General features: G+C 42.3%; 1 protein-coding gene across 1 annotated transcript in view; it reads left to right on the top strand.

The window, feature by feature from the left end:
• Nucleotides 1–18,533, top strand: part of LOC126484123 (venom dipeptidyl peptidase 4-like) — a 411,056-nt gene extending 392,523 nt beyond the window's left edge. Inside the window, exon 16 of the mRNA XM_050107505.1 lies at nucleotides 17,668–18,533. Within this exon, the coding sequence (XP_049963462.1) occupies nucleotides 17,668–17,844 (177 nt within the window). The 3' untranslated portion in view covers nucleotides 17,845–18,533. The remainder of the gene's footprint in view (nucleotides 1–17,667) is intronic.
• Nucleotides 18,534–26,727: the final 8,194 nt, after the last annotated feature.

Raw genomic sequence — 26,727 nt, 5'->3', positions numbered from 1 at the left:
CTGCTTCTCCGTGGGATTGCTGGTGAAACGGAGAAGTTAGATGACGAATGCCACTGCGTTCACAAAACTGTTCAAAATCACGTGAAGTGAGCTGTGGTCAGTTGTCCGATACAAGTACTTCTGGCAAAGCTGTGCGAAATATGGAGGACAACCCTTGAATGGTGGTACGTGATGTGGTAAAAGCCATAGGCACCGCAAATGGAAACTTGCTGAAAGAATCTACCACTATGAGCCAACGAGTGTTCCAAAATGGTCCTGCACTCGTTTCCATGGTTATTGAGTCGTAGGCCATGCTGAGAATGTCTGTGCCAGAGCGGATTGGTTTTCCGCGCATGCATGGCACTGTGACGTCATCTCTTCAAGATGGGCGTCCATGCCCTGCCACGTACAGTGCCGCCGCGCAAATTGTTTAGTGCGAACAATTCCCCAATGTCCTTGGTGGAGCAATCGCAACACTTTGGAAATAAGCACAGGCGATTGTCAACTGTCATTTTGAACTAGAATCACACCTTGCTGAACGGAAATGTTAAGCCGACGTGCAAAATATCGGCGCACAACTGAGTTCTGAATACTGTTCAGTGAGCGAGGCCAAGACGTGCCAATGTACTGCAACAAAATCTGGGAATCTGGGTCTGCTTCTGTGGCCTGTGCAATTTTTCTGTAGTGCAAGGGAAAACATTCCAGCAATTCAGAGTCCTGTGCATCAATTTGGCAACAAGATGCGACAGATGCATCAAAATCAGAGCCTGGGCCAATCGGAAGACGAGATAGGGCGGTTACATTGCCATGCTTTGCCATAAATCTATACACAATTTTATACTGATACTGCGAAAGCAACAAAGCTCATCGCTGCAGGTTTTGAGCTGTGCTTGTAAGAACCGGTTTTAACGGATGAAATAAGGACTGCAATGGCCTGTGATCTGTCTCTAAATAGAACTTGCGACCATACAAATAGCAATGGAATTTCGTCACACCATAATAGCGAGAGATTCTTTTTCGATTTGAGAATAATTGTGCTGAGTTTGAGTTAACAACTTTGAGACGAAAGCAAAAGGTCTGTCTTGAGAACCAATTCTGTGCGAAGTAGGAAGAAGCGTCAACTAGAAAGACTACCGGTTTGGCAGGATCAAAATGCACTAAACATCCGTCAGTAAGCAAAGCATTTTTGATTTTCTGAAATGTGTCTTGGCAGCCTTTAATCCACACTAAAGGTACATTCTTGCGATGCAATGGAGCCACGATCTGAGCGGCATTCGGTATGAATCTAGTGTAGTATGTCACGTTGCCTAGTACCGACTGCAGTTCAGACACATTGCGAGGAACAGGCAGATCACGGATTGCAAGCAAATGAGATTGGTGGTGGTGCACAACCTGACTATTTATCAAATGGCTGTGAGCACTGTGGGACTTAACATCTGAAGTCATCAGTCCCCTAGAACTTAGAACTACTTAAACCTAACTAACCTACGGACATCACACACATCCATGCCCGAGGCAGGATTCGAACCTGCGACCGTAGCGGCCACGCGGTTCCAGACTGTAACGCGTAGAACCGCACGGCCACCCCGGCCGGCTGACTATTTATCACATGACCTAAGCACTGTCGTTCAGTTTGAAAAAAGTCACACTTTTCGAGATGACACTTGAGTTCTGCTTCTGACAACATTAGAAAAAGAGTACGCGAATTGGCAATTTGTTCCTCTGCTGTACGATCTGAGACAACAATATCGTCAAGGTAGTTTGAACAAAATGGCACTTTTGCAGTCAGCTGTTCCAAGTAACGTTGAAAAATGGCCGGTGCGGAAGCACTGTAGAAGGGCAACCGCAATACTTGAGCAGTCCTAAGTGTGTATTTACAACAATCACTTTCTGTGATTCTTCATTCAATGATATTTGCAAGTAGGCATCACGCAGGTGTATCTTGGAAAAATAACGTCCTGCACCAAGCCTGTCCATGCGTTCCTCAGGGCGAGGTAACGGATAAGTCTGTGGGTTGCCTGTAGACTTGAAGTCAACACAAATGCGAATGAGACCAGAAGGCTTCGGCAACAAAACAAGAGGACTTGCCCACTGACTAGCTTAAATGGGAGCAATTACACCATTATCTTGCAATTATTTCAATTCACTGGCTAAAGCATTTGGAACGGGGCGGGCACGAAAAAACTTAAGCTGTGCGTTGTTTTTCAATGTAACATGCGCTACAAAGTTATTAGCTTCCCCCATTCCTTCTGAAAATAGTTCAGGAAAATCTTTATCCAAGTTAGCGACACTGTCTTTTGGATCACAAGCTGATATGGAAACTACGTTTTCGTGAAAGCTAAGGCCAAACAAATCAAAGGACTCTAAACCAAAAATGTTCTCACTATCTCTTGATTTTAACACTGTAAAATTCACTGTCCTCGTGTGAGATTTGTTAAGTTGCAGGCAAACTACACTGTCCCAGCACTGGAATCTCCTGTCCGTTGTAAGCTGTGAGGTGCTTGCTAGATTTAGACAGGCGTGATGAGCCTAACTGTTCGTACGTGGCACGATTAATCAAAGTTGCTGAGACACCTACAGTGAGTCCAAAATATATTCGTCTAGCAGGATATCTTTTAGAAAACAAAGTCTGTGTAACATGAAAAGAAAAGTATACAAAATCTAAAGAGCCAGTCATGTAAGAAGTACCTCGTAAGCCATTTTTGTTTAAAAGCAAGGAAAGTAATACATCCAAATCGACAGCAAGGTTAACAAAATAGAAAATGTAATACAAGAGCTAGTTCATAAAGTATTCGTCCACCATATCAACATGCCGAAATTCTGCGAGCAGTGATTAAACTATAACGCTGACCCACGGCACACACTAGAGTCAACCGTGCGCGGCCCCACTCTATCGCCTATTGTGGTTCTGAACGGCGCCGATACAGTGCAATTAGCGCCGTGGGCCGTGAGGGTAGTGAGACGACGCTGATCGAGAGGAAACTTATTCTGCACTTACATAATGAGTGTAAATCTCCTTACGAGATTGCTAAAATAGTCGGTAGACCTAGATCGACGGTTCAGTCGTTAACAGATCGATTTTGCCCAACAAAATCATTAAGAAATCAACCACGTACGGGAAGCCCTCACACTTTGACTGATGCAGACAAGACATTTATCAGGAGGGAAATGAAGAAGAAACCTAAAATCAGCGCTCCTAAGTTGGCTGTGGAGTCTAGGGGAAAGAAGGTATGTGCCAACACAATCCGAAATACCTTCAAAACGTATGGGTATCACGGCCGGGTAACGCGCAAGAAATTTTGGGCCAGTGAACAGAATCGAAAGAAACGTCTTCATTTTGCGATTGAATATACACTCCTGGAAATGGAAAAAAGAACACATTGACACCGGTGTGTCAGACCCACCATACTTGCTCCGGACACTGCGAGAGGGCTGTACAAGCAATGATCACACGCACGGCACAGCGGACACACCAGGAACCGCGGTGTTGGCCGTCGAATGGCGCTAGCTGCGCAGCATTTGTGCACCGCCGCCGTCAGTGTCAGCCAGTTTGCCGTGGCATACGGAGCTCCATCGCAGTCTTTAACACTGGTAGCATGCCGCGACAGCGTGGACGTGAACCGTATGTGCAGTTGACGGACTTTGAGCGAGGGCGTATAGTGGGCATGCGGGAGGCCGGGTGGACGTACCGCCGAATTGCTCAACACGTGGGGCGTGACGTCTCCACAGTACATCGATGTTGTCGCCAGTGGTCGGCGGAAGGTGCACGTGCCCGTCGACCTGGGACCGGACCGCAGCGACGCACGGATGCACGCCAAGACCGTAGGATCCTACGCAGTGCCGTAGGGGACCGCACCGCCACTTCTCAGCAAATTAGGGACACTGTTGCTCCTGGGGTATCGGCGAGGACCATTCGCAACCGTCTCCACGAAGCTGGGCTACGGTCCCGCACACCGTTAGGCCGTCTTCCGCTCACGCCCCAACATCGTGCAGCCCGCCTCCAGTGGTGTCGCGACAGGCGTGAATGGAGGGACGAATGGAGACGTGTCGTCTTCAGCGATGAGAGTCGCTTCTGCCTTGGTGCCAATGATGGTCGTATGCGTGTTTGGCGCCGTGCAGGTGAGCGCCACAATCAGGACTGCATACGACCGAGGCACACAGGGCCAACACCCGGCATCATGGTGTGGGGAGCGATATCCTACACTGGCCGTACACCAATGGTGATCGTCGAGGGGACACTGAATAGTGCACGGTACATCCAAACTGTCATCGAACCCATCGTTCTACCATTCCTAGACCGGCAAGGGAACTTGCTGTTCCAACAGGACAATGCACGTCCGCATGTATCCCGTGCCACCCAACGTGCTCTAGAAGGTGTAAGTCAACGACCCTGGCCAGCAAGATCTCCGGATCTGTCCTCTGTCCGCCATTGAGCTTGTTTGCGACTGGATGAAGCGTCGTCTCACGCGGTCTGCACGTCCAGCACGAACGCTGGTCCAACTGAGGCGCCAGGTGGAAATGGCATGGCAAGCTGTTCCACAGGACTACATCCAGCATCTCTACGATCGTCTCCATGGGAGAATAGCAGCCTGCATTGCTGCGAAAGGTGGATATACACTGTACTAGTGCCGACATTGTGCATGCTCTGTTGCCTGTGTCTATGTGCCTGTGGTTCTGTCAGTGTGATCATGTGATGTATCTGACCCCAGGAATGTGTCAATAAAGTTTCCCCTTCCTGGGACAATGAATTCACGGTGTTCTTATTTCAATTTCCAGGAGTGTAGATTCAAAAAGGAAGACATGTGGCGAGTAATATTTTCTGATGAGAGTAAATATAACGTATTCGGGTCGGATGGCACGTGAATGGTGTGGCGTAAGTAGAATGCGGCCAACAGTTAAACACAGTGGTGGCTACCTGATGGTGTGGGGCTGTATGAGTGCTGCAGGTGTTGGAAAATTACATTTCATAGACAGTACAACGGATTACTATATGTATATCAATATTTTAAAGGACAATCTGAATCCTAGCACCGAAAAATTAGGCCTGCACGGAAATTACATTTTTCAACAAGATAACGACCAAAAGCGTATGCCTCTAAATACAAGGCTGTGACCCTTGTACAATACCCCAAAACAACTTAACACCCCTCCTCAGAGCCCAGACTTTAATCCTATTGAACACCTTTGGAAAGTACTGGAAGATAGCATCAGGAGAAGACACATTTCTTACAATAGAGACCTAAAACAAACACTTCAAGACGAATGGGACAAAATGCCAGCCTCTCTGACGACAAACTTGGTCAAGTCGATGCCCAGATGACTACAAGCTGTAATAGCTGCAAAGGGAAACCCCACTAAATATTAATTCTTGTAATTGAAATCATATTTTCAGCTTGTAAATTAAAAAAAACTGAGAGGACGAATACTTTTTGAAGTAGCCCTTGAATAAATTCTCCATTTTGTAAAATTAGTTATCGCTATGGATGTATTTATTTCCTTGTACATCAATAAAAATAACTTACCAAGGTTCGTTGCATATGGCTGGATGTTCACATTTTATGTTCCCTCCCTTTCAGCCAGCCGATGTGGCCGAGCGGTTCTAGGCGCTACAGTCTGGAACCGCGCGACCGCTACGGTCGCAGGTTCGAATCCTACCCCGGTCTTGGATGTGTGTGATGTCCTTATGTAGTTAGGTCTAAGTAGTTCTAAGTGCTAATGACCTCAGCAGTTAAGTCCCATAGTGCTCAGAGCCATCCAAGCCATCCATCCTTCCTTTCACGTGACATATACTTAGGTTAGAACTAGACGAATACTTTTTGGACTCACTGTATATCCATCTCAAAGTTCACACGATCGCCGGCAATTCGTAACGAGACAAATAGTTCATTAGAACGTCGTTGCACAGCACTAGGGCGAGAGGGAGGCACAACCTTAATCTTACTTTTACCAGAACCTGTTGTAGGTTTGGAAAACACAACGGTCACTGCATGTGCACGAGCCTGTTTGTTCTAGGAGCGGGCAAGACTGGCGTACTTGTGCCGTTGCAAACAAACTACTTGGACATCGTCTTTATTTCCACACGTGTAACACGCTACGTTACGTGATGGACAATCCTGTCTTATATCTAGGCAAGGTTTCACTAAGTTCACAGGTCTGTTTACCTGTCTTTGTGGATATCCGAGCGGCTGCGTACGCGCTCGTTGCTGTGGCTACTTGGGGCGGTCGCGATCAAGGGACGACTTGACCCCACAAATCGGGGCCCGGTCAAACTTACTGGCCGCTATAGCTCTAAATTTGCAACACTTGCGGTAGTGATGGATCAGAGTACTTTAAGATCTGTTCCTGTATTCTGCTATCGGAGACACTGAATTTTATTGCATCCCTAATCATCAAATTACCGTGAAAGTTGCCACACTACATTTAAATCTACACTTCCTCGTCATGTCCGTTAATTCTTTGAACCACTGACGGTACATATGTTCTGGCTTTTTCTGCAAGCGAAAGAACTGATATCTAGCTGCAGCTACTTGGACTTACTGGCCATAATATTTAGTTAATGCGGCGATTACTTGATCATAACTGAGTTCATCGGGAGACGCAGTTAGGAATAGTTTTTGCATTAACCTGAACACTGGGGACCCCGCAATCAAAAAAAAGTGTTGGAGTTTTACTGTACCTTCAACACGATGAACTTGACATTATGCTTGGAACTGTGTCAGGTATTCGAGCCATTCCTCTTCGGTATCGTTAAACTGCCGAAACGCTGGTGTTCTGCTCGGCGGCACTTGTTGGTCTAGTCGGTCGGTTGGTTGTTGTTGTGTGGCCGACGCCACGTGTGCAGCCAGAAGTTGTTGTACCGTCGTCAACAAAGCAGCAATTTGTTGGTTCTGAAACAGAAAAATTTGTGTTAGATCCACCACATTGGCCGACTGAGGTTGAGCCGCGTGGGGAGGGGTTGGAGGGGGCGGGGTAGCCGTTGTTTATCCAAATATTTTATAGCAAAAAGGAAGCAAAGCCTCTGAAAAGAGAAATTTGATTAGTTCTGCTGCTCCCGTCCTGGAATACATGCAAGTACACAACAATAAATTAGCAGACACTTGAATACGATCACCTCTGCAGTCTGAAAAACAAGAGAAGCAAGGAAAATCTACACTGAATTATACTCGTCGCCAGTTTTTGTGTCGTCTAGTTGTCACTGTAGGCTTGTACCATGGGAAGCAAGGAGAAGATGTTATGTGACCGGTATCCTTGTCTATGACACAAAATGCATGCATGTGATAACAAGATTCTTTACCCATAAGAACAAGAAGTTACTTAACGTAGTCCATCTGTTGTGGTACAAGCTCTTCGATAATACTCCACGTTAGCCTCACTGCTGGTGAAGTACAAGTCCCACTATGTACAATACTCTGGCCGCTATATTCTGCCTGACTCTGAATAAGACGCTGAGCTAACTGCGGCTGCGACTGTCACTGGACTGTGACTGATGACAAGACACATTGACTCACTGGATGACTGACTGACTGGGCCCTCCGGTCTGTGGCAGTGATCTAAATACTGGTGGTGGCCGAGAGGGCGTTGGCGGCTCGTTTCTTGCAAGTCTATCTTTGGCCTCTATCGATCTTCTCACAACCTCTTTGCCACCTGGTGTGCTGGCGCCAGCTTATGCCAGCACATATTCTACTTTTTTCTTTAAATATTTGATGTTATACCTTGTAATATGTAGGCTGAAAATGTGTAAGTCTAAGCTTCTGTCAATAACCATGGTTTGGTGAATTGAATTTCTCTTTGAGTGGCCACTCTGCCCCCATCCGCATGTCTCTTCATATGTGGCACGAGGTGTCACCCTAAAATGGCAATATTGGCTCTTAAGCAAAAAAGTTTGAGGACCACTGAACTAAAACATACAGATGTGTCTACATCCCCAGTGTTGCCTTCCATTAATAAACAGCATGCTGAGTGTGGGATGCAGATTTATTGCGAGAGGCTGTAGTATGACTGACAGTATATGTAAGTAAACTCAATGACAAGAAAAGTGCAGCACTCCCTCTGGCCTGGATGCATGCAATGATTCAGTTGTGAAGGGTGTCATAGAGCCGTTATATCCCCTCCTGAGGCTAGCTGGCCCACAGCTGCTGTAACTGGTCATTGATATTCTGCATGCTGGCGGTGTGATGCAGTTGATTTCTTAGACTGTTCCAGCCATTTCTATCAGGGACAAATCTGGTGGCCGAGAGGGCATTGGCGGCACATTTCTTGCAAGTCTGTCTTTGGCAGCTCGTTTCCTGCAAGTCTGTCTTTGGCCTCTGTCGATCTTCACACAACCTCTTTGCCACCTGGTGTGCTGACGCCAGCTTATGCTAGCACATATTCTTCTTTTCACTTCAAATATTTGATGTGATACCTTACAATATCTAGGCTGAAAATGTGTAAGTGTAAGCTTCTATCAATAACCATGGTCTGATAGTCAATGGAATGGCAGACAAAAAATGGCTCTGAGCACTATGGGACTCAACATCTTAGGTCATAAGTCCCCTAGAACTTAGAACTACTTAAACCTAACTAACCTAAGGACATCACACTCACCCATGCCCGAGGCGGGATTCGAACCTGCGACTGTAGCAGTCCCGCGGTTCCGGACTGCAGCGCCAGAACTGCACAGCCACCGCGGCCGGCAATGGCAGACAGTTCACAGAGTTGCATGCCACATGCGGAGGACGATTATCCTAGAAACAATTCAAAAGTCATGCATTAGTTACCTTTGAGGTTGGATGTGGGCGTGTTGATGTTAGTCAAGAATGCCTTTAAGACGACAAAGACACCATTATAGAAACCTCGCTAGGTTTGAACGAGGTTGTGTAACAGGGCTACGAGAAGCTGATTGTTTCTCCTCCAATATTGCAGTAGGATTTTTGCAGGAATGTAGACACTGTACACGATTGCTGGCAGCAGCGCTCATGCAAATGTATGGTCGCAAGAAGACGGCACTCGGGATGGCCACATAGCACTACCGGGAGGGAAAACCATTATTTTTTATGTATGGCTCTGCCGCAGCAGTACTGCATCTCCAGCAGCAAAATGAGCAGCAGTTGGTACCATATTGACACATTAAACTCTTAGAAATTAATTACTTCAACAAAATCTTCGGGCCAGACACCCTGTAACACATGCGTTTCACTGAACCCAAACTACCTCTATTTGCGACTTCAGTGGTGTCAAGTGAGAGCTCACAGTAGAGTGGAGGTCTGATGTATTATCTGATGAAAGCTGGTTAAGCCTCAGTGCCAGTGACAGCCATGTGTTGGTTAAGTTGGTTGGTTGGTTGGTTGGTTCAGGGGAAGGAACCAGACAGCGAGATCATCGGTCCCATTGGGTGAGAGAGGGATGGGGAAGGAAGCCGGCCACGTGCTTTTAAAGGAAAGGAGGCCAGTTGCTGGCCTGCAACCAACTGGTCTGCATGCTACACACACTGGACCTACACCTGGAATTACCGTCTGGCGTGCGATTTCGTATGACAGCAGGAGCACACATACTGCTGCTGCAGCCCAACATGCTCTACAGAGTGTCGAAATGTTGCCTTGGTCTGCTCAATCACCAGATCAGTCTCCAATCAAGCACGTATGGGACATCATCAGACGTCAGTTCCAGCATCATTCACAGGCAACAATAACTGTCCCTGTACTGACTGACCAAGTGCAACAGGCATTGACCTCCATACGACAAACTGACATCCAGCAACTGTACAAGAAAATTCATGGCCTTTTGTATGCTTACATTCAACTTTGTGGCGGTTACCAGAATGAATGCAGCGGCATTTCACATTTACAGTGGCTTATCTCATACTAACAATAAACTGTGAGCTTGTAATGTTAATCACTTAAATATGTTACCTAGACAATCATATTCCGAAAATTTCATTGTTCTACATTATTTATCTAGCGGTTCTAGGCGCTCAGTCCGAAACCGCGCGACTGCTACGGTCGCAGGTTCGAATCCTGCCTCGGGCATGGATGTGTGTGATGTCCTTAGGTTAGTTAGGTTTAAGTAGTTCTAAGTTCTAGGGGACTGATGACCACAGATGTTAAGTCCCATAGTGCTCAGGACCATTTGAACCATTTTTACATTATATATTTTTTCGTGTCCATTATAATTATCCGAGCTGTTATGCCGTGGTCGGTTGATGAATTCTGTGTCGATTTCCAACGTTTCGTCTCCGACTGCGGGAGACATCTTCAAGGGGGTCCGTAGCTCAATGGAAGGTCCAACACACCGACTGGCTCGCTACTGACTGCCGCTAAATTCCGTGTCCGCGCGCTCCCACGCCGCGGCGTGACGTCACGTGTTTTGAAAACGTCAGTGCAATTGGCCGCTGTCCGTCGCCGTCGATCGCCGTTGCCATCACCCAGTAGTGGACGGGTGGTACACATCTTCTTTAGCACCGGCATTCATATGCCGTTTAATTTCACACCCTCCTCCTTACGGTTGAAATTATTAGGGTGTTTAGCGATTTCGGTTGCCTCCCTGTAGAGCCTTTCGTAATATCCGCTTGTGGCCGCTACTACTTGCGTCTCCTCGTAACGAATATTGTGGTTCCCTGGCTGGAAAGCATGCTCCGCAACAGCTGATTGTTCCGTTTCTCCTCTTCTGCAATTTCCCTTATGCTCTTCCAAACGTTTAGAAACAGTTCTTTTAGTGGTAACCACATAAACATCACCACGGCTGCATGGGATCCTATACACTCCAGCTTTTTCCAGTGGTTTTCGAGCGTCCTTGGCAGGCTTAAGGTATTCCTGTATCTTCCTGGTGGGCTTGTAAATTACGGTAATATTCCGCTTCGTCAAGATCCTCCCTATTCTTTCCGTTACATTTTTAACAAACGGCAGGAAAACCTTAGATTTTGGAGTAGCCTGTACGTCAGTATGATTTCTGCGTGAGTGCCTCAGCGCACGTTTTATTTCGGCGGACGAATATCCGTTCTTCATTAGTGCATTGTGGAGATGTTCCAGCTCAGCGTCAAGCAACTCATGTTCGCAAATATTTCTAGCTCTGTCCGCTAACGTCTTGATAACACCCCGCTTCTGTTGTGGGTGGTGGTTCGAATCTCGGTGCAAATAACGGTCCGTGTGCGTGGGTTTGCGGTATACTGAGTTGCCCAAACTACCATTTTCGTTTCTAAAAACAAGCAAATCGAGGAAATGTAACTTGCCGTCTACCTCCTCCTCCATTGTAAACTGAATTCTCGAGTCTATACTGTTCAGATGGTCGTGGAACCGGCTTAGTTCCTCCCTACCATGTCTCCACAGAACAAACGTGTCATCCACGTATCGGAACCATACATTTGGTTTTTTGCTGGCAGTACCTAAGGCCTGTTCTTCGAATTTCTCCATAAAGAAGTTTGCAATTACGGGACTTAGGGGGCTTCCCATAGCCACGCCATCCGTTTGCTCATAAAACTGTTCATGCCACTTGAAGTATGTGGTCGTCAAACAACACTTAAACAGTTCTGAAATATCGGCAGGAAAAATTCGATCCAGCTGTTCCAATACATCATTAAGTGGAACCATGGTAAACAGCGATACCACATCGAAGCTGACCAATATGTCCTCCGGCTGGACCACTATGCCATTCAATCTGCTGATGAAATGTGTCGAATTCCTTATATAAGAGTCCGAACGGCCCACATGTGGTTTTAGCAGCGTAGTCAAAAACTTGGCTAACGAGTAGGTGGGCGAACCAATGGCACTTAGTATCGGTCTTAACGGCACATTTTCTTTATGAATTTTGGGCAATCCATAAAGCCTCGGTGGTAGCGCAACCGAATTGCAGAGACCTTTCTGTACACTCTCTTCAATGGAGGACTTTTTTATTAACCGCGACACAGTTCTGAGAACGGTGTTAGTGGGGTCCTTATTCAACTTCCTATATGCTTGCGGATCCAGCAGATCAGTAATTTTACTCCGATAGTCGGCCACATCCATAACCACCCGTATGTCAGCTGGGAGAACCAAAATACTATCGGCGTCATTCAGGAGTTTTAAAGCTCTTCTCTCACCCACAGTTATATTACTTTTCGGCGGTTTTGCATTGGCTAATATTCTTACTGTTTCTATACGGATTTCTTCAGCTGTTACAGAATCCACACTGCGAATTCCTGCTTCTGCACTGGCTATAATCTCTTCCGTGGGCACAAAACGCGGACTAACAGCAAAATCTCCTCCCTTGGCAAGCACAGATGTCTCATCGTCAGATAACGAACGTTTGGACAAATTGATAACGGTCCGGGAAACGTCTAAATGCCGGACAGTCTGATTAGGTAGCAAATTATCAAACTTCTTCTTCTGTCTACTAGACGGACAGCGGCCAATTGCACTGACGTTTTCAAAACACGTGACGTCACGCCGCGGCGTGGGAGCGCGCGGACACGGAATTTAGCGGCAGTCAGTAGCGAGCCAGTCGGTGTGTTGGACCTTCCATTGAGCTACGGACCCCCTTGAAGATGTCTCCCGCAGTCGGAGACGAAACGTTGGAAATCGACACAGAATTCATCAACCGACCACGGCATAACAGCCCGGATAATTATAATGGACATGATATTTCCGGCCGTGAAAGTCTACATTTTAGTATTATTTTTTCGTGTTAAGATTTTTCCCGCCAGTGTACATCAGTGTAAATATAAAAAATTTTCAAGATGTTTTTCAGTGTTGAGGGAAACAAAAACAAAAAACCAAAGGAAAATGAGGAGGAAAGTGGAACAGAAAAAAAAGAAAGTAATGTAAAGCAAAGAAAAGTAGCCGCGGAGCAGGGTTGAGGAAGCGCAGTGCAGGCAGTGCAACGTAAGCCAAGGGAGATGCGCGGTATTTCAAATTCTGGTTTAGGAAATAACTGTCATTGTTAGTGTTCCTCCTTAAGTTCTGCAAAAGTTCACTGCCTGTCAAAAGCAGCGAAGCACTATGAAAACATAGTAGGATTTCAGTATAATGGTTCAAATGGCTCTGAGCACTATGGGACTCAACTGCTGAGGTCATAAGTCCCCTAGAAGTTAGAACTACTTAAACCTAACGAACCTAAGGACATCACACACATCCATGTCCGAGGCAGGATTCGAACCTGCGACCGTAGCGGTAGCGCGGTTCCAGACTGCAGCGCCTAGAACCGCTCGGCCACTTCGGCCAGCGGATTTCAGTATAACTTCATACACTATCGACAGGTAGGTAAATGATAAGATCTGCAGTCAGGTAGAACTGTCATTAAAGCGCGCTACTGTTGTTCATGTTTAGTATTATTACAAGACCTGGTAGGAAATACAAAGAGCATCAACAATGTCCGATGCTGAGTAATCACTGTGAAGAAGATGGAGATTCTGAGTACTCCTGACAGAGCGTTATCAGCATCTGAAAAGAGATTGAAAGGGCCTACATTCTGAATCTCCATTTAGCCAGCTGCTCTAATCGTGCAATATCCAGATTTGTGGAACAGTAGGATGTGACAGTGGCCCGATGTTGGACTGCATGGCAACGTGAGGGCAGGCATACTTATTTTCAAAGTTCAAGTCGGCCATGTCAGACCGCCACAAGAGAGGATCGCCCTGTTTTGCACCAAGCACATCGTAACCTCTTCACATCTGCACCTGCCATCTGAGGACACCTGCACCATTATTTGGAAACTAGCAGCAGCCTCTTTTTTTTATATTTTCATGAGTATGCTGCTGCTAACACTAGTACACAAACGGCTGTGTTTGGAGTGGCGCTGGGACTGGGAAGCACTTACTGGTGATGAATGCCTTCGCATTGGGCTGAGCGATGAATTGCAGTTTTGCACTATCCCAGATGACCATCTTTGGTGAGAATGATGGCAGCGACCTGCAAAGAGGTCCAATTCTTCAATTGTTTTGGAGTAGATCAGGACTTTTACTCCTGGTGACATGATATGTAGAGCCATCGGTTTTGATAGTAGGTCATGGTTGGTAGTGTCTGAGGGAATTGTGATGACGTGCTGATATGTAACGAACATCCTGCGTTCTCATGTGTTTCCGTTCATGTGATACTATCGTCGTGCCGTTTTTCAACAGGATAATCGTCTTGCAGGGAACACATAGTGCGTAGTGGGGTGATCACTCTGTTGTAGAAATAATTCAAAAGCCAAGGTCGCTTACATACTGTTTACTGGATAACCGGTTCTGAATGTAGATTATCATATCCAAATGGTTTATAAATGTTAATGGATGTCAGTTTGTTGACTAACTTCAGACACACCCACATCCAACCTCAAAGGTAACTAATGCATTTAAAACAAACTTGTTTTGTATCCTCATAGTGGCGCAACTAGCGCTACCCTTATGCGACTGGTGCGATATTTAACCCTAGGACGCCTAAGGCGGGGGGGGGGGGGGGGGTTTCATTGAACCCATAATTTTTTTATGTCCCCTGCTTTTGCCCAAGTAGCTTTCATACTACATATTCCCTTTGAGTTATTGTTTGTTGGCTAATTTATGAAACGTTAGTGTCAATATATTTTATAGAAAATTCCTGCTTTGAAATAAAAAATAAATAAACTTATTATGGGTCCAACAAACCCTCCCCTCCCTCCCCTTAGGGTTCCATGCTAAAGAAGATTTCCCTTAGTAGGATTTCGTATTTCTCATCTCTACAACAATGCAAGTTAGTTTCTTGTTGGTTGGTATTCTTGATATTCACAACAATCAGTTTACTTTCAGAGGAAGTGATTGTTGATGTCAGTCAGCTGTTATTTATTTTGTAAACCTGCAGTGAGTTCGTGCAGTTCCCAACACGTAGGCCTCCAGTAACTTTGGTGTCCCACACAGCAAAAACGAAAGCAAGTAAAACTTACTGATGTCATCAATGCCCCAAGATAAAGGCACTGTTGGAGGAGAGGAGAATAAAACCGAGATAAATGCATATTATAATTCCACTAAAGGTGGAATTGATACCATTGATCAAATGGAGCGTATGTACATCTGCAAGAGGGGAACAAAGAGATGGCCTCTATCTGTATTTTACTCTCTCATCGACATTTGTGCTATCAATACAACCACCATATTGATCCAGCAAAATCCAAGATGGAATGGAAAGAAACACAACAAATGGGAACTTTATCATCTGCAAACTGGGATGGGACTAGTGAAATTGCAGGTAGAAGAAAGAAGTGCCAATGCAAGAGCGTTATCCAACCAAATTGTTCCATCGATGGAGACTATTCTACAAAAGAAAATCAAAGAAGTAACAACAGAAGCACGTCAGCCTCCTGCATGGAAAGGTCGGTGCCATATTTGAGTAAGAAAAGCTAAAACAAAGAATCAGACGTACAACAATCTAAGCAAACCAAAACAGTATTGTGGACAGTATCATAAACATGTGTGTAACACACATTCAGAAAAAATTGTGAAGTGTGTCTCTTGCCTTTAAGTTGAGGACTCAGAGTAGTCTATTGTATATGAACACATCTGTATTTTGTATTGTAATATGTCAATTTTTTATTCAGTCAATCCAATATTTATAACAATTAACAACATTTATAAACCGATGCCTTAGTTAAAATACATAAACCAATTTGAAAGTTACAATTTTTCGTCAGTAAAATCATTTAATACCTGTGGACTCGCCGAATCTCCCCCCCCCCCCCTCCCCGCCATTAGGCGTCCAAGTTAGAAAAAAAGGTTTGGGCGTCCTAGGGTTAATAGGTATCGTTTTTCAGATGTAGAAACACGCCTACCAATTTTCGTTTGTCACAGAACTCCTCCTTGAGGTTGCGAATTTTTTCTGTCAGCGCATTTTTGCTTTTTTTCCCCTTCAGATAATGATAGATCCTCTCATACATGTAAAGCCTTTCTTGATGCAACCGTCCTTGTCTGTCTCTCATCATCTATACTATATGATTGTAGTTCTTCAGTTGAACGATTACAGAATGAATGCTGGGTTTCTCTTTGAGCAGAAGAGTAATCTGTTTGCAGAACCTTGTTCGAGATATAGGATGGTTCGAATGGCTCTGAGCGCTATGGGACTTAACATCTGAGGTCATCACTCCTCTAGAACTTAGAACAACTTAAACCCAACTAACCTGCCCGAGGCAGGATTCGAACCTGCGACTGTAGTGGTCGTGTGGTTCCAGACTGTAGCGCCTAGAACCACTTGGCCACCCCGGCCGGCGAGATATAGGAGTGGTAACAATGTTTCAAGGCTGGTGCAGGTGCAGCAGTTAGCAGTCTGCGCCAGTCTAAAAGCTTAGCCAGCAGGCACTGGTGCATCTCAGGCACTGGTTCATCTCATGATAGAACTCGCACCAAAAGCAACTGAATTTTGATTCATACTTATAAACATTTAAAGCATACACGAAAGAATGCAAAACTAAACTACAGTATTTTCTAAACTTCAATATCACTAATTCAAATATGGGCAAATTATTTATGCCTCTGGTTAGAAACAATGGATGAAGGATAGAGATTCGTTTTACATACCAGTATATCATGTTTGATGTCATTTTGGTCAATCCCTGAGTGTGATTTATTATAAAACTGTTAATTCGTGTTGACCAAGTACTTCAAAAGTTGTATAAAACTGTAATGTAATGCATTTCACTAGGACAGAGTGGCACAGTAGGAAGGAGCAATTGTGGCTGCTACTGGGAAGGAAACTATTCTTTTAGCTTGTGGGGTGTACTAAGCTGGGTTTGGGTCTCAGATGAGAGAGGGAATTAATTTTCTGACTCAAAAGAGTGAGGAGCCCTGTCTCTAGGCTCCGAGTTTGTGTCGTTTTGTGCATCTGAGTTCTGGGTGGGAAGTGGTTGCATAGTACAATAGTTGGGACTTCGATTTTTCTGTGATTCATTTCACATCATGACATAGAATTTGTTTTTGAGTAAGTTCATAGAGGAATTTTAAAGTTTTCATAGAAAAGTGTGTTTATGTGCATTGAAAAATCAGCAGTTCAATCAATTATTGATATTTTCACCAGTTTGCCTTATAACATAACCAATTTGTTGAGCTATGAAAGCTGATACTTAGCTTGAGTCCCTCGATGAAAATTTGTGTATCTTGTCAAAGTTAACTCCACCTGAAACTGAATCCTGGATTTCCCTTTTGTCAGGCAAATTATGTGGTAGTTAATCAACTTCTACTGAAATATTGTGTCCAAAATGAAACAGTTTGCTTTATAATATATTTAATGCATCACAGTGAGCTTGACAAAAATTTGAATAATATTGAACTTAACTGGCTATCGGTGTTGCTCCATATGTAGGTTACAATAATGGAATTTTGAATTAGAGTACTGTATACAATTTTATAAATATGAGTTTTACTATTGTTCACATTCGTTGAGCATACTTTTGAATAGAAACTATTTTGCATAACATTTTCACCATATTTCATTGTAACTGTGCTCGAAGTACCATTATTTCTTCAATTTAATAATTTAACAACATCGCAAACATGTACTCATTAAGATTCAGTACATCGCAAAGTGGTATGGTATGATTTAGTTGGACAGGAATCTTGGTTTCCATTAGGTGTCGGCCTATTCATTTACTTTACACGTTATTTCCCAGTTCCTGCTTTCTTTGGCACTGAGGATGCTTTCTGAATAACTAATTAACATTTTTGTTGTTCTGAATTAAAGGCTATTTGTTGGCCATCATGGAACTGTCTCTCTGAGGCTGTGGTTGTTGTTGTGACAGAGTTACCCAGACCAAGACCACACCGTGGCTGACCTGAGCACCCACCTCTACCGCAGCGTGGACGAGTTCTTCGCAGAATGCTTCGAGGACCTGCAGCCTGCATCCTCTTCGCCTGCAAAGACAGCCAGACGGTTGCTGCCAGTGCTGCTCTTACTGTGCACCGCTGCCTTCAGCTGACTGACGGCACACTTTCACAAGCCAGCCTTATAGCACCACCTGCAGCAATTGAGCGGGTACAACGCCACTTCTCCTCTGCCTTCCATAAAAATGCTGTAGTATTATTTCTTAAGAATCATTTACTAGCTACTCATACTGCATACTTTTAGAACCATCATTTTTATTGTTCCTCTCCTTTGGTTCCTTTAAGTAAAGACGTGTAATGAGATAAGATGTCAGAAGTGTCCACCATTTTGCTTTTGCAGTACTGCATTGTGCCCACACTGACTCAGCATACTTTGAAGGAACCTGCATATCTCCTATTTTTTACATTATTTTATATTTCATGATGTTGAACAACACATACCATACCTTGTGACTTAAACTTATCTTCCATATTATATCTCGATAATACCTCGACTGGTGAAATTGCATCATTCAGATAAAGTTCTCTAGATCTAACATGTTTCCACTTCTGTGATATCAAAAAGAACTGTGGCACCCACTGCATGGTATATATTATTGTTACCTTGGTAGATACATGTGGTGCCTCAGTATATATGTGTGTATGTAGATTGGTCCCTGTGTATAATGGCCAAAATGCAATGAGAGAGAGATTACTGAATATGCGACAAGTGCTTCAATAGTGACATACAACGACCACATCACCAGGAGTGTAAACATTCCAATAAAATAAATGCTTTGATCCATTTACGTTTGTTAATCAAACCTTACTATTGCCTTTACCATAACATTAGAACAGGATTACAAACATCAGTACCTGTAATAGACCACTGGTAGCATCTGTGCCTCACAGTACGTCTGTGCACAAATATCTCACAACTGTAACTGAAATTTAAACGTGGTTTACCAAGTTCCAGCTCCCCTAACAGTTACCGAGATGCCATATCACCCCATTTATTAATATTGTCTGCAGTCCACTAAATCTCCAATACAAGAGAACATCACCAAGAGCAGAAGAGAAGTAAGGTGGAAATGAGCTCCACTGTGTCTTCCATGCAAGAGAGAGCAAATCATGGGCAGATTGCACCTTCTGCTGGGTAAGGTCTTCTTCAGAAGCGCCAGACAATCTCAGGGTTGTCATTCCCCCTGTGCTGCCTACTTTTCAAATCTATTTTCAGTATTTGATTGTATTAAATTCCTGTTTTCTGCAGTCAGCCAATCTTGTCTTGATTTTAAGCTTCTATTTGTCTCTTGTAAACTTTAATAGAAATTGTTGGAAAATGACTATCTCCATTTTCAGTATTACTGGAGAGACATTCACTGTGCACTCTATGTTAGCTATATCCTAGAGCACCATTAGGCGTCCTTGCAACTTACTGATGGCAATCGGCGCCAATAATGTCAATAATGTAGCCTCCTGGAGCCATGCAAGTGGACCCAGGGTTAGGGTAGCAGGAGGAGCTCTGAACTGTAAGCCATCTGGGTCCCTCTCGTTTAGTGCACTGTCCAACACACAGAGAACACAATGCACAGAATCCAAGTTCCTAGGATCAATAATTTATTTTTAATAGCTGCTCAGAAGGCTTGTAACATTATGATGGATAGCTAAGTTAAAAACAAACGACTACTTACTGATGACTGTCACTGTGAGTATAACTACATCAGTGACACCTATTACAATTCAAACAGATTTTTGTGTCACAAACAGTTCCATAACATCACTGATAAATACCATGTGAAGGAGGACAAAATAATCTTTCACGTGTATTGTTGTAACTACTCTGTATGTTCTTTCAGTATGTAAAATGTGTTCTCAAAAGTAATGCTAGAAGCAGACAGTGACGTTCCACCAAGTAGTGAGAAAATGTGTTGTACATTCAAGTGTACATCTGGTTAGTACTGTTAAACATTGCCATGTCCTGTACAAGTATCTCCAACTAAAGCAATAAGCAGATCAGCAATGTTAACAGGATGCCCACTTTAAAGAAATGAATATCAATTTAATTAAATTCATCATCTTGGTCTATGGAAACTGATTATTCTTGAACTTTAGATTCTACTTGATTTGCTTTTCTTTTCAGCTGTAATTTTGTAATGTGATATTTGGCTGTGATCCACAACAATTAAATAATGGGACAACGTAAAAATCATACAAAAATGTAGAAATGTATATTGATAGTTTGGCTTTGTATTTCTAATGTGATCAATAATCTGTGAATTATAGAAATATAGGAAATTAAAAAAGAAATAAAAAATTTTGCAAAGATTAAATGAAATTACTCTGAGCCTTCTTCCACTTCTTCATTTGCATACCATATTGATGACTGCAGTATTGAGGCAGTTTATGGCCCTACTTCATTGTTAAATCTTACTTTGTTAAATCTTACTTTTATACTTGTAGTCAACTGATACACAACACAGCAGTCATAGTCCACTAGGTACCACAGTGAATATTTAAATATTTTTGAGACTGTCTGGGAAAGTTCAATTTCAAAAATCTGTTGAAGAAACTGGAATTTAAGAACAACAGAGAAACATTTCTGTGGCTTTCAAATGCTATTGAGGGAGAAACACAATGATAAGAACGGGTCATTGTACTATTCTCAGAAATTCCACAGCTTCATCTTGGCATTCGCTCCTGTTAGCTCCACGGAATATATATAATACAGGTTGGGACAAAATACACTACTGGCCATTAAAATTGCTACACCAAGAAGAAATGCAGATGATAAACGGGTATTCATTAGGCAAATATATTATACAAGAACTGACATGTGATTACATTGTCACGCAATTTGGGTGCATAGATCCTGAGAAATCAGTGCCCAGAACAACCACCTCTGGCCGTAATAACGCCCTTGATACTCCTGGGCATTGAGTCAAACAGAACTTGGATGGCGTGTACAGGCACAGCTGCCCATGCAGCTTCAACACGATACCACAGTTCATCAAGAGTAGTGACCGGTGTATTGTGACGAGCCAGTTGCTTGTTTTCAGTTGGTGAGAAATCCGGAGAATATGCCGGCCAGGGCAGCAGTCGAACATTTTCTGTATCCAGTAAGGCCGGTACAGGACCTGCAACATGCGGTCGTGCATTATCCTGCTGAAATGTAGGGTTTCGCAGGGATCGAATAGAGGGTAGAGCCACGGGTCGTAACACATCTGAAATGTAACGTCCACTGTTCAAAGTGCCGTCAATGCGAACAAGAGGTGACCGAGACATGTGACTAATGGCACCCCATACCATCACGCCGGGTGATACGCCAGTATGACGATGACGAATACAGTCTTCCAATGTGCGTTCACCGCGAAGTCGCCAAACACGGATGCGACCATCATGATGCTGTAAACAGAACCTGGATTCATCCGAATAAAATGACATTTTGCCATTGGTGCACCCAGGTTTGTCGTTGAGTACACCATCACAGGCATTCCTGTCTGTGATACAGCATCAAGGGTAAATACTTTCTTAGTTTAAGTCTACCATTACTACACAAAATTTTTACATAAATTTTATTCCTAATGTTGCACAGTAATCGTTCTCCCATGAGAGAATCTGATACTCATCATATTACATGCACAAATTACAGCCTATTACATCAGACAGTTCGTATAAATATGCTTCCATAATATAACCAGAGGTCCACACTATCTGGCGAGAAAATGATAATCGTCTTGTGTATACATAGCTGAAATATTTAGAATTCTTTTGCCTAAGGGAATTCTAATTATTACTCCCTAATGCATGCTGATCATAAGGTCCATCTGTCACAGAATTTTTAATTCATGGAGCATTGTGTAGTATGTGCTATAGACGACTGTCACAGATAATCCCACCCTTAACAACCAGTCTTGCATGTTTCATTGATAATTAGTGAGTGTCACTTCTAGTGTGTGCTGTGTTTAGCATCATTCAGCTCTGGATTACTACATCTTACATGTGAGCGTCTCTCCCATCATCGGATTATGCTTAAGTACATCGATGTCTGCTTCTCCTGTCTCCTACCATTGCTGTTTCTTTAAAGTGAAATCCTGCCACTGTCCTTTTTCCTACTATTTCAATGGGAAATTGATGCTAGAAGCTCCCCAGTAACACATCACAAACAACATGCTCCTTTTTCTCTCATGGATATTAAATTCATTGTCGTAACTAATATTATCCACTAGATAATATTTGAAACGAAACTTTATTAACTATTGTTGCTGAATGTAGCACATTGTCCACAGTACTGCACTTTAAATCATTGATACTAACCGTCTTGAATCATTAAAAATGTTAAACATCATTTGTAGGTAGCAGTCAAAGCTAAAAGTTCCTTTAAGGGGTCATTGTATGTTCTATGCCACCAATGTTAAATTATCGAATTTTGTGACCCATTATATTGGAAAATTTTTAAGACACCAACTCACAATTTTCCATAATTATTGAATGCACCTTTCTAGATACACTGAACTAGAATTTATTACTGCAATTGTATAGTTGGGCATGTTATCTCTTTTTTTCAAACACTCAATTTTTTGACAGAGTTTTTTAAGTAAATGAACATAAAAACAAAACAACTCGGATATTTGAATTATTCCAGTACCATATGTGTTGAATCTCACACTTGGCATACTGTGAAAATTTCATGTCTATTCCATCAGTACTTTTTTAGAAATTGGGTCATTTATTGTAAAACATGTGGTTCAGAGATATTGAGGTTTAAGACTTTTTTATTTCAAATTCTTATACAGACTTACATTTCTGCATCTTTTATGCTCAAGAATTGCCTTGGCCCATAGTTGTGTCTTCGTCAGTGTCAAAACAGCCCAGTACTTGCCTTCTCCTTTTCTTTCTTGCTTCTTTTGTCATTTGCTGAGCAGCTAACTCTGCTTCACTTACATGAAGCTCATCCAGTTCCCATAGTCATTTAGCTGTGTTCTGTTCAAATCTTACCCCTAACTTCTCCAGAACCTTAAGTCTTTCATAGTTTCCACCATTAAAAGGTATTACAGCATCAGATACTGCTAACTTTAGAGTCATAAGGCCATCAAATAAATTTTTGGCACACAGCACCACACAACATTACTGAAGGACTCATTCACATTATGGGGCTTCCCATGTAAACACTTCTTTAGAAGCTCAGGATTTGCCAAATCTCTGTAAATAGGTTTTATTGCCTCCATTACTGCCAAAGGAAGAGACTGCTTGCCTATATTTACTCCAAGTGTTCGGTGGAGGTGGTCACAAAGCATGAAATGGCTTTTCATTGGTTGATATTCAATGAAAGAAAATGCTCCACACGGCTCTTTTCATCTTCTCTAAATTGTCACAGGTATATCTAATGGCCTTCCCATAATATTCCTGTAAGTTAGCTTACTACAAAAATAGCCAATAATCACACTAGTTTTAACGAAAACTAGTATCATAAACAAAGGACAGATTTGTTTATTTGTAACGCTAACTTCTGAGATGTAGCAGTAGGCACAAAACAAAGCAATTCACAGCCTTGTAGACTGCTAAAATGTGGCAGTATATGTGTAGCTGCGAAATTTGACACTAACATGTCAACATTCAAAATATTATCTGAAGGTCTAACAATTGTCTGATTTTAGTGTTTTATATACCAAAATATTCAGGAAAGTCCAAAGCACATTTTGTGTAGAAAACATATTACTTAAACACATACATTAATTACAGCAAAATACTGCTTTTCTATTTATTTATCACACTATATGCGTAACATCCATAGAGGAGAGTGCCTCTTCACTCATTATTGAAACTGAATTAGATAGTCAAACCATCTTCCTTCTCTTTTGGAGTAGTATAGTCTTATAAATCGGTTTGCTGCACAATGTAGCCACATGGTCTAGGGTGCCTTGTCATAGTTCGCACGGCTTCCCCTGTCAGAGGTTCGAGTCCTCCCTCAGGTATGGGTGTGTGTGTTGGCCATAGCGTAAGTTAGTTAAAGTTCGAGTAAGTAATGTGTCAGCTTAGGGACCAATGACCTCAGCAGTTTGGTCCCATAAGACCCTACCAATAAATCGGTTCAGTTTAAAAAAAATAAGAATAAGGAAAACACATACTTTTGGGTTGGTTTCTGATTGGAATTTTGATGTAAGCATTCGATTACTCACAGAATCTTGTACCATTGATAATACTGTGATTCACTTTCCAACCTAGAAAAAGTAATCACCACAATATCTCTTAAAAATGTCTACACTGATTACATTCTTTATCGCATATAGTTTCAAATATTTAGTAAAGACATTCTACAAGCCAACAACATATTTCACATCTCCTCATCCTTTTGGCAGAACATCACAGATGTTCACATTTACTATTTTTAAGTGCTGAATGGCAGTTATCAGATGTAACTCTCCTTATCTACACTTATTACTTGCTTTTGGTTTTTGATGTACTAAACAAGATCTCAAAAAATTCTTTACTTTTCCTCTCATGTTTGAAAGTAACAGTTCATGTTTAACTTATTAGCACATTTTATAACACCAAAGAGTCCCCACACATAGTGTTTATACCAAATTAATTTGTTTACAGCTTCCTAAGGAAAGAAAACTAACTACTGTTCCACATCAGGCCTTCTCCTGTAAAATAATACTTCTCAGTTGAGAATATAGTGGATGGGAAGCCTGCTGTTTGAGTTGGTTTTCAGAGCTTCTTTTACTTGCAATCAGGTAGGAGCTGCCTGTTGGGTCTGACTCATACCTTTACACATCTCAAAAGTATCTGCAATATGTTTTGACTTTGACTGAGAGAGCTTCTAAGCCTTCAATCAATTCCTTATACAAAGATGAGTATTCTAATCCTTCTAGTAAATGCGATATTGCATCTCTGACTTTTCCTGTTCTCTTTTAACATAAATAATTTCAAAACTGTATTCCTGTATGCATAATGCACAGTGTGCAAACCATGCGTGCAGTAGTTTACAAGTCAGCAGGGATCTTAGTAATTTATGTTGACTTCATATTTTAGCACGATGACTTGCTAAATAAAAATGAAATCTCCTGAAAGCCCATACTATGGCTAAAGTTTCAAATTCAGTGGTGGGATATGACTTCTCACAATCTGTTAAGACTCATATTGGAAATCCTATGGTGTAAATTTTTGGTTCTCCATTTCTAGTTCGAAATTGAAAGAGCCCAAAATATAAAGCATCAGTTGGTAAACCATAATCAAGACTTAAATATGCATCATATAACATCTTTCCTGGACACAGTTCATGGTTAATTTAATCAAAAGATGACTGTCTTCATGCTGTGCATGCCAACATTGTATGTTTCTTTAATGGATCGTTTGAAGCTTCATTATTCAGTACTCTGGAACAAACTTTCACTAAAAACTACTCAATCTTTTGAATGGATTTTATTTTTGTTGTTGTGTGGCATAGGAAAATTTTTTTACTGCTGTACTCCTACTTATTCCTTCCAGTGACATGATATGACCAAGTAATTTAATCTCCTTCGTACCACATTTTGACTTCTTAAGATTTACTGTTACTCCAACTCTCGGATATGCTTGTAGTGACTCTTTTATCAATCAGTTCCAGATGTACCTGATGTTGAGGTAGCTTTTAAAAAGTCATCAACATGTGCTCAATCTAACGATTGCCATGCCAATAATTTTTCGAAGACTGCAATGAATACAATCACACTTACATTCAGTCCAAATGACAGAACTTTCAATAAATTGGTATCTTCTTCCAGCAAATGTGAATGTTGCATTCTTCAGTAACTATTTTGTCAAAGGGAATTGCCAATAAACATCATAAGTCTATACCTGACAAGTACTGTACTCCACAGAATCTCTGAAAATGTTCTTCCAAGTTATTTTGACATGCCGTTACTGGTACTAAAACATTACTAATTATTCTTCATGCAAAACTAATCCAATTCCTCCTCCTGAACTAAAAATGGACTACAATATGGTTCATTGAACATTGAATGACTTGCCACTTTAACAATTGTATAAATCTGTTTCTTATTGATTACTTGATCTAAGATATAGCGTATTTGGGAAGACAAAAAGGCTCACAGAGTTTTACATCAAAATTAAATCAATATTCAGTAATTAGTCCATGTCATTCTTCAAAAACATCAGAATAATCAGACAGTGCATTCTGTACTTGGTCTTCAGTTGCTTCCATTACACCCATTTTAGCCCATCCTGCTGCATATGCTTCTGTACTGATTGTTATCAGTGGTTTCTGCTTGCATTTTTATTTGATCACAGAATCTTCCTCCACAGAACCTCTTTCAAAACACATCATTAACTTTCTAGCAGAGGAGTCGCTCTTTGCATGCTTCTTTCCCAAAAAACAAAACAAAAAGATCAATCCCTAAAATAAAGTCTACTAACAAGTCTCCAACCTCCAAAATCGAATTTCCACTGTTCTTCCATTCAGATCTACACTAAATGACATTAAATCCCCTTGCAGCTTAATAGACTTGATTCTGTATCCAACAGCTTCTATGCTTTGTATGCCACTGGCAGGCAATGTTAATACATTCTTGTTTTCATTTAGCCTGCAAAATAAATCTGCAGAAACTAAACTGAGATCAGCACCTGTGTCCACAATCAGTCTGATCATTATTCCAGTTATATCCACACAAGATTGATTGCTTGGCTTTTTGCATAAATCACTTTGGGAGAATGCTGGGATGGTTCCTTTGAAAGGGCACATACGATTTGTTCCCTCATCCTTTCCTAATCCGATCTTGTGCTCCATCTCTAATGACCCCATTGTTGATGGGATATTAAACTAATTCCCTCCCCCCCCCTCCCCTAGCTTTATGCATGCTGCATTTTGTTGCTACATTTTATAGCTTTTCTCCAATCTGATTTCCACTGATAGAGTATAATATATGTATCTCTATTTACTTCCCCTTCCCATGCACCGAGCGAGGTGGCGCAGTGGTTAGACACTGGACTTGCATTCGGGA

Source organism: Schistocerca serialis, chromosome 6 (genome assembly GCF_023864345.2).
Source record: "Schistocerca serialis cubense isolate TAMUIC-IGC-003099 chromosome 6, iqSchSeri2.2, whole genome shotgun sequence".
Taxonomy (NCBI): domain Eukaryota; kingdom Metazoa; phylum Arthropoda; class Insecta; order Orthoptera; family Acrididae; genus Schistocerca; species Schistocerca serialis.
This window is presented reverse-complemented; position numbering and strand designations above follow the sequence as displayed.